Below are 16694 nucleotides of genomic sequence, written 5' to 3'. Positions count from 1 at the left end.
AGCAGAAGAATAGACGAATTATGGGGAAATCGGATCTAATACAGACCTCACACGTGAGCAAGACTATTGAAATATCGCGATGTTGAGTAGTTGATACATTCTAGTAGATCAACAACTCATTTGATTAAGTTTTTGATTAAAAATTAGTCTAATAAAATATGTTGACGAGTTTGGATTTGAGCTCTCTTCTTCTTGATGATTTCCTCGAGTGAATGTATTGGATTTCTGCTCTGCATTATCAGTAAATTATGTATTAATGTCACGGTCGGATGATAAGTTTCATCTTGGATGGTCAAACCAGCTTATTTCCCGCCTCACACGGTGTAGAACAGAACATGATTCTGACCGAAAAGAGAAGAAGAAGAAAGAACAGAACATGAACTTCGACCGACCAACCCATATAGACACTTGCCCAAGTACAAACGACCCCTCTCTTATAGCCGTGCGTTAACGTTAACGGTTTCCTCTTCTGGTTTTGCTGATTTCACGCCACATCGTTAAGCAAAGAAAAGGAGAAACTTTTTTTGGGTAGGCCAAGAAAGATCTCTCATTTAGAGAGAGAGAGAGAGAGAGAGAGAGAGAGAGAGAGCGAGCGAGGTGGGTGGAAATATGTAGATAAAGGTGGTTGAGGCGTCCTGCCCAGTCCACACCCTCTTTTTCCCAGAACAGCCAAAACGTTACATTCTTCCTCTCTCGCTCTGCAACCTATTCCTCTTGTCTGTCCACAAACTGTTTGTTGTTTTGCCAAAAAGAAAGAAAAGCAGAGAGTTTGGGGAAGCTTGTGGGCGGAGGAGAAGAGGAATTTTCTGGTCTGGGGGTAGTGAGGGGACTCCCAGACTTTCAAAAGCACTCGTCTTCCTCATATTATTCTCTCTTTCACCGCCATCCTTGATTTTTCCCATGATTGATTAGATTGTTGGGTTCTCCTTATTGAGCTTGAAGATCCATCTCCCGGATCTGTTCCAGCTTCTGAAAAGTTGGGAGATTTTTGGCTATTTGGGCCTTTGTATCTAGACTGGCTTTCATTTGATTGCGGTGAAACATTCATTTGTTTCATCAGCCAGCTCGTATAATAGCTGAAAGAAGCCAATAGCTCTTTTTTTCTTTGTGCTTCAAATTTACCCCATTGAACATCTACTGAACCTTTGAATTCGAGCAGTTCGGGTGTCTGTGTCCTTGACTGCATTTCTTGTAACCCTTTCCATAGAGGAAGAACAAGAAGCACTTGCTGTGAGCAGCTTGTGATTCTGGATTGGCTAAGCCAACTGCCCACAAAAGAGTTTTGTCCCTTGAGGTGTCAACAGATAGAAAAGAAGCTCTCTTTTTGTTTTGGTCAGACTTTCAACGACGAGGCCCACTGGTGGGTTCGGTGGGCTTCATCAGACAACCAAGAACCCACAATTTTGAAGATCCCTCTTGGCCATTCGTTCATGAAATTATTGTGCGTTGAAGAAAGAAAAGATAATTCCGTTTCCTCTTGCTAACTATCGTCCCTTTCCCACTACCTGGTCCTCTACTCACCCTGCCTTTATCACGTATTATACCGAAATTGAATTTGACTCATTTGGGGAAGTTCACCTTTTCTGATGCTAATTTTCTTCTTGTTCACTTGCCTCTCCTTCATCCTCTTTTTGAAGTCTCTCCCTCTCAAATCTCTCCCTGCATGGGCAAGTGAGATGACATTGTTGTCACCCTGGAGCTATCAGGAGTTCTTTGCTTTCCGCACTTCTAGTTTGATGAATAGCTTTGGTAGAAGCTGTATTCCTCTAACACGCTCCAAGATGTCTATCAACAATAGTAATCTTTCTTCCAGAGTAGATAATGTAGAGACCGGAGAGATGTCGGTATTAGATTTGCCAGACTTGGTCTTAGAATGCATACTGGAGAGACTTCCACCAGCTGAACTTTTTAGCATGGCTGGTGTGTGTAGTTATTTGAGGAATAGGTGTATAAGTGACCACCTTTGGGAAAGTCACATGAAGCAAAAATGGGGCAGAGTCATTGGTCCAGCTGCATATCGGGAGTGGAAGAGGTACATCGCTAGTAGGAGGGAGATTTGCAATCTCAAACAAGGCAAACAAAAGGGGCTTGTGAGGCTCCTATTTGCTATTTGGCCTTTATCATGGACTAAATCAAAACTTGATAACAGTGAAAAGCAGAGGATTCCCCCTCCAGCTGATTCAATCATGTCTTGGTATCTTGCTCTTGAGACTGGCAAGTTCTGTTTCCCTGCTCAGGTTTACAACCGTGAGGTACATATACAAAACAAATAATTTCCAGCTATGCAATTTCAGTAGCTTCTCTTAAGTTTATTCCCTTGTTTTCTTACCATAACAAAGTATGTTTTATGCATTCTGCAGAATGGTCATGTGGGATTTATGTTGTCTTGCTACGATGCTAAGCTTAGTTATGACTCTCGAACCGACACCTTCCAAGCCAGGCAAGTGGATGATATTCTTGTCTTCCCTGAAACATGCTCATCAATTTAACTCATGTACTAAAAAGAGATGTATTTAGCTTATACTCCTGATCTTTTCCTGTTTCGAATAGCAATCTGTCCGACGAGGATCGGCATGTGCATCTTGATCTTTTCTCATCTAATGTCTAATTGTCTGACTATGCAGATACCCACCTCATGGAAGGAGAGCAGGTGCAATAGAAAGTAATGTCACATGGGATAGACTGAGGGCACAACCTGTTGATACTCCTCCACACGATCTTCACATTTCCGACTGTCTGAATGACCTACAGCCTGGTGACCACATTGAAATTCAGTGGAGGAGAAACAAAGAATTTCCTTATGGTATGTCTGATTAGCTAATTCCCTCAGTTTTTGCTTCATTTTTGTGATCCATTCTCTTCTTCGATTCCTTGCTCGTGTTTGTCCAAGCATTTTTCATTTCAAAATGCAAGTAAAAGGAAGCAATTACTAAGTGTACTCAGAAATATTCTATAATGTCCCTTACTATCTTCGATATGTCCCATTTTCATTTTATTGAGATAAAAGCCAGAATAATTTTTGCCGCTGGTATGATTTTCATCAAAGAATGACCTGTTCAGTATCTCATGACCATTGACTTACAAAGAGAGTTATCCACGCCTAATTTTATAACCTAGATTCCACTACTCCAGTAATGGCTTGCTGGTTGAACTACATAGTTAGCCTGTCAGAGGTGGAGAAAGGCTTGTTAGTTACCTATATCACGATGAAATTGTTTTTAGAATGGTGGCTGCTGGGTATGACTTACATGATGAAAGTTATTTGAACTTGATAATGTAGATTGACTATTTGTTCTGATGTATCATGGCTATTTCAGGTTGGTGGTATGGTGTTGTTGGTCACTTGGAGTCATGTGATGGCAACGTGAACTACTGCCGATGTCACAATAGTGGTCAGTTATTGATTTCACTTACAACTCAGTCAGATAAACTATTCAAATTATGGGGTTCGATGCCTGTAAATGTGAGCAAAATATGACGAATAGGGGAATCAAATTGTGATTGGTGATGGATGCATCTTTCTTCTGAACGGTCACAACCATTGGAGTAGCATGTAGAGGACCAACTTCTCAGCTAATCAGCCAACTAGCATCACGAACAAATTTGACGTGTTCATTCTTGAAACACAAAGTCAACACCTTTTGATTTGTGGATCATAAGAAAGTGCATTTTCCTTTCAGTTAATGGACATCTGCTTTGTCTTTGGTCCTTGGCAAGACCATTTTTCCACAGTATGGACCGCTTCTTGTTTCATTCTCGTTGGTCCCCAGGACTACTCCTTGTCAAGATGTTATGCTTTTCACCAACAACGTGATAAGATTTGTCTGAGAGGAATAATTAAGGCCGACCATATTGAAGTTGCTCAATATTCCCTTTTGGCTCTTTCTCTGGCCAAGGTTGGATTCTTATGGCATTGTGGGGTTCCAATATTTATTCTAAGCTTAGCAAATCATTTTAAACTTTTTTTTTTAAAGTTCTTCTGAGCTACCCAGCATTTCATGTTGCTTCACCTATTCTATATCCTAGATGTGCCCCATGATAATGGAAAAGCAGAATGGTCCCTCTTTCCTTTGCCACATCCATAATTGACATGCATACGTGGTGGACAAGAAACAGATGAGGCACTTTAAGCGGCTTATGCGCTTCTAGAACAGGGACCTTTTTCACTTTATATCATAATTGAGTGAGGCCCTTGTCCACAACTTTAAGTTACAGTGAGTTCTCCACTAATGTTAAAGTTACTATTCTTTGTTTGAACTTCTATATGATCGTGATTAGTCGTAACTAATCTTTTCATCGAACATTTTTATTTGTCATATTGAGATTCAAGTGCTTTGGTGAATAGCATAGGGGTGTCACGGATTGAGACTTTTTTAAGCAAAAATTACACATAGTTTGACAGGTTAATATGTATAGGTTTTCTACTTTCTCAGTTATTCTGCATTAAATAAAAGTCAAATTAGAGCCACAAGGAACAGGGAAAAGTAAAAAAAAAAAAATCTCCTGTACCTTTATCCATGGTATACATTGATCTGACCTTGTCAGTGCGTCTAAGAATTTATTTTCTTCTCGAATTTGAGTGCCTCTAGGGAATTTAAAAGGTTTTGATAGTAAATGTCCTAAACAGTTACTTTCATGTAAATTTTCCCGATATCGGAGCGGACCTAAAATTTTTGCCTCATAATCTCCTTTAGCATATATATTGTTTAGTTAATAATCAACATAGATGATCTATCCTTTGCAGATGCTTGATGATTAAAACTTTTTAAATCGTCACTATAATTAGATGGAAATTGTTTCTAGCTGGATGTAGCTATCTAAAGCATGAATAGAAGCTGTTGCTTGTTTGCATTCAAGCCCCCGTTTGACTGCAGCTTGGGGAAGTAGTTGTAGATACATTGATCTGTCAAAAGCCGATGAATACTAAGTTCATGGGTTTTACTGCTCTGGTTTTTTCTAGGACTAGTTGAAGGGAGAAGCCTCATGCATGATGAGCTATGGTAGATGCATGCTCACACATTTTGTCAGAGTAGGCCAATAATGAGATGGTTATTTTTGTTGACAGGCACGGTGATACTGGAGTTCAGACAGTATGCCCCAGGTTCGCGGTGGAGACATACAGCCATAAATAGGAGAAACCATGGGGAGGAGGGAAATGAAGCAGACGGTTTTTATGGAGGAATCAGAAAGCTTAAAAACGAGAGAGAGATTTCAATGTGGAAGATTCTGTGGCCAACGGAAGTACTGGAGTAGGTTTGTATGAAGTCTCCTATTAAAGCTAATTGATCTGTCCCAATTCAAAAGTCAGAGCAAAGATTATGGTTTTAATTATTTTCTGCTAGGTCGAAGCGACTTGCACAGACTCTGACAAGCTTTTGACCGTGTTACTCGAGGCGGCCTCCGAAATTCCATTCATATATTCATCCTTTGGTCTAATTTATTTGTGGGAGGATTAGTCCGTGGTCCAGATGATGATTCATGTGAATTGCCTCCCATTGATTGAAATTCGATGTACCATACTTACAATAGTGTAAACAACATAATTGATAAATTGAAACCCGCCATAGTTCGATGAATTGATACCTGTGGTTGCATATATTTGGTCAGTGCAGCACATTACCGGCTGCTATGGTGAAAAACTACTGGTTACATTGTGGCACACTTACATATCGTCGTGCCCATACCGTGAAAATTGAAGGAAGCGGGTCGGTAATTACGTAATGGGGTACGATGCGATAGCGGACGGTATGTATATACCAATGTCCATGCTATTTTGACAGAGATAAACAGTTCCACTAGTCAACATACAAGAACTTTAAAGTTCTGAAGACAACAGCAATTTGCAAATTTTGGAGTCTTGGGACAACTTGAAAAAAATCCCACCTTTCAATTCTTTTCACATCAACAAAGGAGGGCACAGTAATGAAATCGATATAAACATTTAGTGACTAGAACTGTGGGTGAGTTGACATGACCATCCAAATTCCAAAGTGTACAAAAACTGCATGATCTCACCATGAATTCCTCCCAGTTTGCGCCAACCTGAACTCAAAACGACTATATATACCTTGACCTTCTTTTCAGACCAAAACCCAAACAAAGGAACAGCCTTGGCCTGTACTGTACAAGTGTCATCTTAGCCACTGATGGCACTCTTCTCTGCTCATCATTCTGAGGTGTCGCTCCCCCACTTCCAGTTGACTCAAAGCTCAACCTTCTCAGGATACTGACCTTGGCCCTCCAGTTAGCTTTCACCTTTTCGTCGCCTTCTTTTGTTCCATCGCACGACGACGACGTAGTCCTCAGCAGAAACCTCCTGATCCTTTGCCTCTTACTCTCCCTCACAATGCACTCTCCATTTTCTCTCTGGCCCTCCTCAACTTTGCCGTGGGGTTCCCGTTGTTTTGGGCTCTGTATGGGATTTTGGTCGAGTTGTTGAAGACTGGCTTGTTTTCTTTGGTTAGGCACCCATTTGGAAAAGGGTGGATTGGCGTGGTCCAGTGGCTCGACCAGTGGTTTTACAGGTGCTCGAGGTGTTTCTCGCTCATTTTCCTGGTGGTTCCTCCCCCTCAAGTCGGTGGACCTCCGTGGACTCTCGGCTTTGAAGCCCTGCAAATCGTATAGGAAATTCATGATGAGAGTCAGAAATACCAAGAGACTGCAATCACAACTGTATTCATATAGACTTATCGAGGGAATCCTAAGACTGCAATTTCCTTCGGATGTCATACAATCTCACAATGTCGAGAACCTATCCTCTTCCCCCGACTCTAATTATTCAGTGGGAAGATTGAATGTTGACTGAACGACGTAGTGACCGGTTACTGGTGTTACAGCTTGCTGCATATTGTCCCACTTCGCTATATTTGGTTCCCAGGCACGTCAGAACAAGGACAAGTCCTATGAGGAGCCCACCTCGGTGATCTGCCAGTTTTCTTAGAAGTTACTAGCAACTTTGATAATTCAACTTCCACATAAAACGGACTAACCCTGAATGGTGAGAGCGACCTGGTCCGCCTGTGATCGTTAGCCTGTGTTGTCCTTCTTGCCCTGCTGTCTCCCTTGACATTCTCCAGTGCCACAATGAACGGGTCGAAATCGTCGTTCCACCGGCTCCTGCGCTGGAACGAGACCTTAAAGCCTGATCTCAGGGACCTCGGTGAAGGTGAACCGATAGGACTCTGATTTCCGTTCTTGCTCTCATAATAGGAACAAGGTGGAGGCTTCAGAGGCATCACTTTCCCATCACAGAAGAGCTCATCAGCAAATGCCATTGAAGGGAGTGAGTCACCCCTTGGCCTTGACTTCTTATGGAGCGGGGACTCGAGGTCCTGGCTCTTGATAAATTCGTCCGTGTCGATAACACACCCCCAACTCGTCTTGAACTCGAAGTCCAGATCAGAATCCGAGCTCGTCTGGTCACATGACCCTATCGGGTCTAATTTTCCGGCATCAAGATTGTATGGAGGATACTCATTCTCTCTGCAGGGACTAGCCGGCGTGCTGTAGAACAACGAGGCATTGGTCACTCTCGGCGCATCAGGACTGGCGGGTGCACTCACATGGGAAAAGCCCGAATCATTCGGAAAAAGAGACGCCATCGATATCAAGTCTTCTCTGGAATGCCTTAATACTCCTGAAAATCAAGAAAACGTTGCAGTGACATATAGGGATCGTCTCTTGCTTCAACTGACAAAACAATGTTCAAAGCTTCGACCTGATTAACGGCTAAAGAAATCGGAAATTTCAGGTCAATTCACGGAACTCGAAAGCCGAAGATGTATCCTTATTCACTCAGAAGATAAAAAGGTTGTCTTCAGTGACTGGATATTTGTCTCATACTGTTGGTTGGTCAGTTTTGGTTATTGTATATGGAACAATATGCGTTTGATTCTCAACTTTGTAATGTTAATATTCATGGTGGACACTTATCCTAGGAGTGGAAGAAAGGGTCAACGGTCAACGGAATGTTTCTTTCCTAGACTATTACTATAATCAGGCCAGGCGTCCACAGAAGCAAACAAGCATGAAGATTCCTCTCAGCGTAAGATGACATCGAATGAAGCCCGGTGATGTTTGCCCGCTACAAGAACGTTAAACATGCAAAAACAAAATATTCCTCTCAGCGTACGATGACATCGAATGAAGCCCGGTGATGTTTACCCGTTACAAGAACATCAAACATTCAAAAACCAGTCTTTACATTGCCCAAATCACGATTACACAAGTACAAGAAAAATTACCAAAAAAGTTATAAACATATTGTAATTGTGCCGATTCAATCCCAAATCACAATTACCGAAAGAAGGACAGTATAAGTGCCAAAAGGCGTGTACGAAGATCACTTTAACACCAAAAGTTTTGGCCGGATCATTTAAGTGTCAAATCGGAGATAAAACGATAGCTTTGGTGCCTCTAGCGAGAAATTTCGGCCAAAATTAATATGTGGCATTTCAATTAAATTTTTTGGCTGAGCTGGCATTTTTTTTTTATAAAAGACCCATCCACGTGGACTTTAGAGAACGACACTGATGGACTTTAGAGAACACGCTGTTCCTTCCAACGTGGCACCACGTCCCACAAAACGGCGTCGTTCTCTTTCTCAGATCAATAAAAAAAAAAAAAACGACCTCGCGCCATAAGAATCAAGAACGACGTCGCACAGAGCACAATAACAGAATAAGGACGTGAGATTTTCCTTCTATCGCGACCGTAATGGCTTTTTCCTTCACAGTCCCGTCGCTTGTTTGCCCTAACTTGGGGTTGCAATCCGTCGCTCACCGTTGCTGTTAGGTTTGTAACCTCCCCTTGTTGCTCGCGAAATTTACTAGAGGGGGGGAATAATTAGGGCTCTTACGATGAGAAAAACTAGGGCTCTAGTAGGCAGAGCAAAATTAGGGCTCCGTCGCTCGCTGTTGGTGAATGTGTGGGGACGATATGGACGAATTGCGCAGAAAAGTTGAGCTTGGTGGGGACATCCATGCCAAAAATGAGGAGTCTTTGTTGCTTTGAAGTCTCTTGCTTTCTGTCTATTAAACGACAGTGCCTTTGAGAGAAATTATTAGGCTTTGTTGCTTGGTGGGGACATTCCATATGAAAATTTTGGGCTTGCTAAGTTATTGTTTAAGAAATTAGTGCGATTGTGGGGATCTCCACGTGAATTTTCCGTCCTTTTTGCGTTGTGGTCCCAATAGCTAATACCTTTTTTCCTTAGTTGTAGCATTGGTGTGACATGTGGGCCACGAAATTTGACAATTGAGCCCATTTTTATTTCTTTAAGTCAAGCCCGTATCCTAGCCTCAACCGTTCTTTTCCACTTCACTAGATGAGGGTGGCCATCGACGGGGACAATGAGAGAGAGACAGAGACTTGGCACTCTCACGATCCGAACGCCACAACGAGCTAAATCGACCTGGTCTTGCTATGCCGGGTCAGAATCAAAGCCCTTATTTGTCTAAATAGAGGAAATTTTCGGATTTAGGACACAATTTCGGATTTTGGTCGAATCGAATAAGAATCGAAGCCCTTATTTGTCTAAATAGAGGAAATTTTCAGATTTAGGGCACCATTTCGAATTTTGTTCAAATCTGAGTTTTTGCATCCGATTGCTTGGTCATTTGGCTACGTTCTTTTTTTTTTTTTTTTAAACAATGAAATTTTAGAATGTTGTGAAGCCATGGGATTTGATGGATCTTAATTTGATACTTTCGGTTTGCCGAAATGAGCTTTTTAAATCAGGTGCGCTGTTGTACTACGCGAACAGTATACTTCGAGGGTTGATATTTTCGATTTTCAATTGTCTTTTGGGATTGATCATGGTAGCACTTTTATAGTATGTCGAATAAGCTTCGTTTGGACTATAAGACAAAACGGAGCTCGGTGGAGAAGTTATGGCCTAAGAGAGTTTAGCGTGCAAGCTATCCATAGCGGAAATCAATGGATTTCTGCTATGGGCGAGCTTCCGTTGGCGCGTTGTTGTCGTTTTATCATTAAATAAGTGTGCTTCAGCTCGGGTGACTCTTGTGGGTTGATTTTGGTGTTATCAAGTGAGTGATATTATTTCTTTTTTGACTTATGTAAACTCATGTTTTTTGAAAATGAAAAGAGTGTATAATATGAGTTTATCATATGATTTGTTCCTTTTGAAAAAAAAGTAAAAGCGGTGTTTAGAGCATTTTTGTTGCATAAAATAGGATGAAAGATTTACTGTCGTTTTGTTTATTTGAGACGATTTGTGATCGATTTGTGCTACTAGTTTCAAGTTGGTTGTGATGTAAATTCTGGTTTATGAGAATGATGTTGTTGTGAGTTTGTGGTGCTCAAGATTGTTGTGAAGGGTTTGTGAGTATATGCACATACTAGTTTAGGATGTCCTTGTGGGCCCAACCACCGACATCATAAGTGAAAAACTTGCTAAGGGGGGAATCTTGATAGCTTTTTTGTCACGGGCATTATTCATGATGATGGTTAGAATCTTGAGTATGAGATTGGTCAATGGATAAACTATTGACACGTGTTTTGATGAGATAGGTCAATGTGTTAGACCATTGATATGTACTATGATGTTATGATTTGAAATGAATACTTTTGCTATGAATATGTTACGTTAAGGTAGTATATAACTCGTTTTAGTTGTAAATGTTTGATATGTACCGAGTTTAGTATAAATGAGTTATTTTTTGTGTATTAAATGTGCATAGTGATTTTTCGATCCGCTTAGAAGAAATGTATTACTCACTAAGTCGTGTTAACTCACCCCTTTCATTTTTCTTGTCTTTCGGGTTTAGCGAGTTGCAAATAGGACGTGAGCGATCGTTAGCAGATGACATTTTTGTTAGTGGGAGCATTGGGTATGAGTTGTGAGTGAGCCCTTTGAGTTATTGTTAGAGGTGTACATCCTTTGGGTAGAGATATGTGTACGTCTTTTGATGGATATGTAAATATATCTTTTGATGGTTTAGTAGAAAGCTCTGATTTTGCAACCAAAAGACCTCTTTATCAAGTATATATATGGATGTATATTTTTGATATTAAGTTGATTTTTTTGTTATGTTGAGGTTGCGTCTTTTTTAGGAAGGGCACCCGTGTCATGGCCGCTGTTATAGTAGATTTGATGTGTGATATTTGTTGGTATCGGAGCGTATGTTATGGTCTCTATAGATAGTTATGGGACGTTGTGAGATAGTGTTATAGATTTTAATGTGTTAACCTAAGAGACACTAATGTATAGTTTTGTTTCATTCTTAGATTCAGGTAACCATGAGTGCTAACTCAAAACCGCTCGTCAATTACCGCAAGAACAATAGGAGCAAGAGAGCTATTAACTTCGATTTCGGGAATGTGCCTTGAGGTTTTAGAGGAAGGCATTCGACAAGAGGAGGAGAGGATACAAAAGCTAATTCGCAGGAATAAAGAGAGGAGAGACAGTAGCAAGGGCCCAAGACAATATAGCTGGAGTTGTCGAACCCGTGCATGATAGAGGATACACCTTTGCCCAGTTTAGAAATGTGAATCTACCCACTTATGATGGAAAAAAATGATTCCCTTGCGGCGAAGTGTTGGACTAGGAAGATAGAGGGGATCTTTAGAATTGAAGGGGTTCCCAAGAAGAGGAGGGTTGACTTTGCTACCAAATATTTAGAATGTGAAGACAAATATTGGTGGGAGAGAATGAGGTTTGCCCTTGGAGACGAAGATATTGCTATTTCTTGGAAAGACCTCAAAGAAATTTTCAATACCTAATTCTTTCCACAGTCGTTCCAAGTGCGGATGAAGAATGATTTTCTACATAGATCACAAGGTGACTCTACTGTTCTAGAGTATGCATGCCGCTTCGACCGGAGGAGTAGATTTTTGGGGCATCTAGTGGGCGATGAAGGGGAAAAGGCTAAACATGTTGTGAGAGGACTCCGACCCGAGATTCATTTTGCACTTGTGTCTCTTTCACTACCAACTTATAAAGACATGCTCGAACGAGCAATTAAGATTGAACGTGAGATTTCTAGAAGTGGCACACAAGGTGCTCTTCCGTATAAGAGGTCGAAATTCACTCATTTCTAGGAAAGTCGAGCAAGTGGTAACATTAGACAAAGAGGCATTAGCAAGCTTGGAAAGCAGAAGAGCCAAGCTATTCAAGCATTTGCACTACATGTGGGAGACATCATGGCAGTCCTTGTTATTGCAAGACATGAGCATATTTTATTTGTGAAAATATGGGATATATGGCGCGCGATTGTCCCACTTAGACGAGTGTACCTGCGGATGGTAGAGTATGTTTCGTATGTGGGCAGCTTGGCATATAGCACGTACTTGCTCTATGAGGAAGATAGCCTCTTTAGCTGGTAGGCCCCAATAAAGTCAATAACGATAGAAGGTAACCGGGAAAGTTTTTGCTATGATTAAAGAGGATGCAACGACTTCCAACACCATCGTTGCAAGTAATATCTCAATTGCTTCGTGGTGTGCTTATGCATTATTTGACTCTGGTATTACACATTTCTTCATTTCTATTGAATTTGCAAATAAATTTTAAGTGCTACATAACCCTCTTGAATATGAATTGCATGTTGATACTCCTATTAGTAATTTCTTGATTGTTGATTGTGTGTTCAAAAAGTGTATGTTCCGAATTGATAATGTGGAAATGCTTGGAGATTTGGTGTTGTTAGATATACGGGATTTCAATGTTATTCTAGGGATGGATTAGCTATCAACATATCATGTTACTGTTGATTATTATTCAAAGAAATTGTCTTTCGACTTTCGAATCAGCCCAAGTTCTCTTTTTTGGGAAGTTGTAAAGGCATTTTTTCGAGACTAATTTCAATTGTGCAAGCGAGGAAACTTCTAAGGAAGGATTGTTGTGGAAGTGCACAATAAGAAAGGTTGTGAATTGAAGAAGTAATATCAACAACAACAGCTAGCTAAAGGCCCAACTAAAGGGCCAAGTGCAAGGGCAGCCGTAGCTCAAGGGCCTATTGATGGGCCAGCTTTAGGGCCAACGGAAGGGCTTGCTCGAGGGCTATCTACGGGGCCAATAACTGAGTCGACAATTGAACAAATGAGGAGGATAAAATATCCAGTAAATTGTACAATTATTTATTTTGTGTTTGTTTTATTTATGGACTGATTTTTAACTTTGTCATGTCTTTCTTATGTGACAAGAAGATTAACTACTCGCGTTGCTGATAGTAAGGCACCACAACAAATAAGAGGGGCTCTTGGGACAAGGATAAGGTAATATGGTTATGGCCTTTATATAGATGAACGTACTAAAATGACTATTTTACATGTTAGTGTTGCAAGACTCATGCATTTAAATTATGGTGTTTCATATTGTTGACCATATGATTGTTGTTGTAGCTTGGGAAAAGTTTTGAGGTATTTATCTTTCAAGGTGGCCCAACTCAAGAGTCAAGTGTTGTTCCAAAGAAGAGTACTTCAAAGAAGATGAAATTAGGTGCATCTCTAAAATAGCCACCAACTAGAGTTGGTATGAAGAAGGTGCGGGGGACAAGAAGGGCGCCCAAAGAACCTACACCAATTCAAGAACCTACACCAGTTGAAGAAGTTGAAGAACCCGCATGATGGGTTAGAAAGAGTGCAAGGAACATGAATCAAGCCAAAAAGCCATCAAAAGGAAAAAAACCGAGGGTTGGTGCAGATTGACTGAGTTTAATATGCTGGATGTAGCCTTTATTTGTTTTGTTTGGATGACAAGCTTCACCGATGGGGTTGTTGCTGATTTTTTTTGTTGTTGACATATTGGTGGGAGGTGGACCTTAACTTATGGATGTTTTTGTATGTAAAGGACCGGTTGAATGTTAATGGCAATGAAGTCTGTATCAATTCCCATTTTTTTGTTGTGTTGTTTTGGCTACAAGTTCTCATATTTCTCCTGGGTTAATATTATGTCGCTGGTGATTGGCGGGATATTTTTTGGCTAGTGCAGGTGTTGTTTGTGCTTGGTGAGGTTATTTGTGCTTGCAGATGGAACCGCACCATCAATTGTTGGTGTTTGCGGCTAGAGCTACACCAAGAACCAACAATTGCTGGTGCTTGCACCTTGTACCCGCTGAAGTGATACGACTAGTACGAGTGGACCCCGCATGTTCCGGTGTATTGTAGGTATAAGTGCTACTGGAGTGATCATTATTTAACTACCACTAGCACTTAAGTGAACATTTTAATGGAAACTTGGTATTGAAGTGATCATTTTGATAAAAACTTGGCAATCAAGTGATCACTTCAAACGATCACTTCAATAAAAACTTGGCACTAAAATGTTCATGTTTTAAGGACGAGTAGCACTAAATTGACCACTTTCAGCAAACCACCAACTCTTTCATTTGACTAGCGTTTGCAGCAAACATTGCAGTAAAATTTGCATGAAATTAGTAAGTACTGACATAACATCTCATTTAGAAACTAAGCAAATTAAGGTCACCATACACAACCAAGTGACAGAGCTTGTAAATGAGCACAACCAATGAATTTCAGTCTCTCATTTCCAAACATAGATTGTTGCAAACTCTTGTTTCATGCAAAAATCGCAGCAAACCAATAACACAACTATAGTTACACATTACCCTTCACAAGAACATATTCCTCTCATTTTCAACTATGATAGATCGAGAAACTTATTCTAGTCGGTCACTTTACATTTGCCCATGAAATAGGCTGCATAACGTAACAACAAGACAATCAACGCTCGAAAATACATTTTTTCAATTTTCACGCTTGAAACTTCCTTATTCAAATGGTTGGCCAAAGATGCTAAAGCTTTCATTGCAGCTTGCATTAACCCAACATCTTCTAACTTGTCCACTAATGTAGATAGATGTTGATATCGTCTTTCAAAAAGCTTCAATATCACCTCTACTGCTCGTTTGGAGAATTGCTCATTGACCCATGTGAAATATTTGCACTTCGAGCCTTCTATACCCAGTGCATCCATTGAATCATCTCCTCGAGTTCAACCGAGTCCAAGATATTCTTATTGAACTCGGTAACCACCAATAATAATAACATTCATCTTCTTCTTCGCTTCGAGAAGAATTGGGGTTAGGGTTTGAGCTGTTGCTGAAGCATCTACCCCCCATTTGCAAGTTTGAATTGTGAACTTTTTTTTTTGGCAAACCAATATTGGGGTTAGGGTTTGAAATTGGGGATTCTCTTGAGTTGGCCGATTGAGGGGTCTTATTTGAAGAAAGAGGGCTTGAATGACGCCGTTCAACCTTAAGATGCTAAGTGAACTCTCTGGCGAGCCACGTCAACCTCACTTATTAATAAATAAGGCCACGTCGGATTTCCGACAAGGCATATTGGAGTTGACACTCAAACGATCGTTAAAAAAAAAAAATTGACACTTAGGAAATCTGGATGAAACTTTTGGCATCAAAGTGATCGATGTACACAACTTTTGATATTTATACTGTTCTTCTCCCCACGATTACTTTTAGGTTACATTGGGTAGCCATGATAAAATTCAGGATATGACAAAATTTATCATATCCTGTGTTTCGTGTCTGCTCATGACGTGATAAATTCAAATATAAGAAGAATATAGTCGGGATAAAAATATCCCAAGGAGGTGGGATAAATGAGGATAGAATTTCTAATATCCTTGTCATAAAAGTTATTTTTCTCGAATAACAAACTTCTTAAATTAATTAAATTAAGATAATATATAATATATTTTTCTCTAATAACATACTTCTTAATTTATAAAATTAAAATATCATTTTAGTATAGGTAATATTAGAATTCTAATATAAAAATTTCAAAATAACAAAAAAGTAACAAAAATATGTATAGTTTATTTATTCCTATTTTCTTTATATCTTATAATATGAATTCAATATATAAATATGTATTCAACATTTATATTTGTTACATGTCTAGGTATTTTAGTAAAGTTTATTATTTAATAAAATTTTATTAGAGAATGATGGAAAGGAAAAAAAATGAAAGAAATAAAATAATTTAAAAAAAGAGAGGAAGTAAATGGAAATGAAATAGGCAAAAGAGTCGTGAGAGATTCTTAGGATCTCTATTTGTGCAAATTCTAGGTTTCTTTAAAATGATATGCCATTTAAATCAAACAATGGACATCATAAAATGTGAAATATTCGATTTTATTACTATGATTGACCAAACAATGGTCCTGAATTTTATATCCTATTCTATCCAGTCTTATCTAGACGACCAAACGAAGCATAAGATGACTTAACCGGTATTTCCTTATTCAAATTAACTTGTTAACCCTGGTTTATTGACTTCACGATCACTGGGAATAACATTCTTTTGAGTTTCATTACCATGTCACTGTGGATTTGCCGAGTTATGTATATCATGAGCCATACTATTTGAAGGTCATATCTACTATTCAAAGTTTGTCTTTGCTCTAATAGCTCTGAATAAATTAAATACATGCATTAAAATATGAAAGCTTCTTATTCCACAACAACGAAAGCACTTTTTCACCCTTTCATATACTAGGGATTTCACTTGGAATAGAGAATGTTCCATACTAATGAATTCGGGTCCATCTGTGCTTGTATGACTTTTGCTGTACCGTCCATTTCTGTGCTTGTATGACTTATGCTGTACTTGACCTTGTGTGGTATGACCAAATTGACTGCCTAACCTTTGTCTCCCACAAATTCCTACTTCTTTGAGAAATTTTTTAACAA

General features: G+C 39.7%; 2 protein-coding genes across 3 annotated transcripts; one reads left to right on the top strand and one right to left on the bottom strand.

Annotated features, from left to right (window-relative positions):
• The first annotated feature begins 387 nt into the window (after positions 1-387).
• On the top strand, positions 388-5576 carry LOC115735499 (F-box protein At2g26850). Of its 2 annotated transcripts, XM_030666763.2 has the most exons (5): positions 395-2252; positions 2361-2440; positions 2625-2803; positions 3318-3392; positions 5066-5576. In XM_030666763.2, the coding sequence occupies exons 1-5, from the start codon at positions 1587-1589 to the stop codon at positions 5251-5253; spliced, it is 1188 nt and encodes a 395-aa protein (XP_030522623.1). In that variant the 5' UTR covers positions 395-1586; the 3' UTR covers positions 5254-5576. The 2 variants fall into 2 exon arrangements, with proteins under 2 accessions (XP_048139268.1, XP_030522623.1); XM_048283311.1 differs by lacking the exon at positions 3318-3392 and having other exon boundaries at positions 388-2252.
• A 294-nt stretch (positions 5577-5870) lies between these two features.
• On the bottom strand, positions 5871-8070 carry LOC115735379. The gene is made up of 2 exons (XM_030666603.2): positions 6990-8070; positions 5871-6609 (listed from the first exon to the last, which is right to left on the bottom strand). The coding sequence occupies exons 1-2, from the start codon at positions 7599-7601 to the stop codon at positions 6058-6060; spliced, it is 1164 nt and encodes a 387-aa protein (XP_030522463.2). The 5' UTR covers positions 7602-8070; the 3' UTR covers positions 5871-6057.
• Between the last annotated feature and the right edge of the window lie 8624 nt (positions 8071-16694).

Source organism: Rhodamnia argentea, chromosome 8 (assembly GCF_020921035.1).
Source record: "Rhodamnia argentea isolate NSW1041297 chromosome 8, ASM2092103v1, whole genome shotgun sequence".
Taxonomy (NCBI): Eukaryota; Viridiplantae; Streptophyta; class Magnoliopsida; order Myrtales; family Myrtaceae; genus Rhodamnia; species Rhodamnia argentea.
The sequence above is the reverse complement of the archived record's forward strand: the minus strand, read 5'-3'. Positions and strand labels throughout refer to the sequence as shown.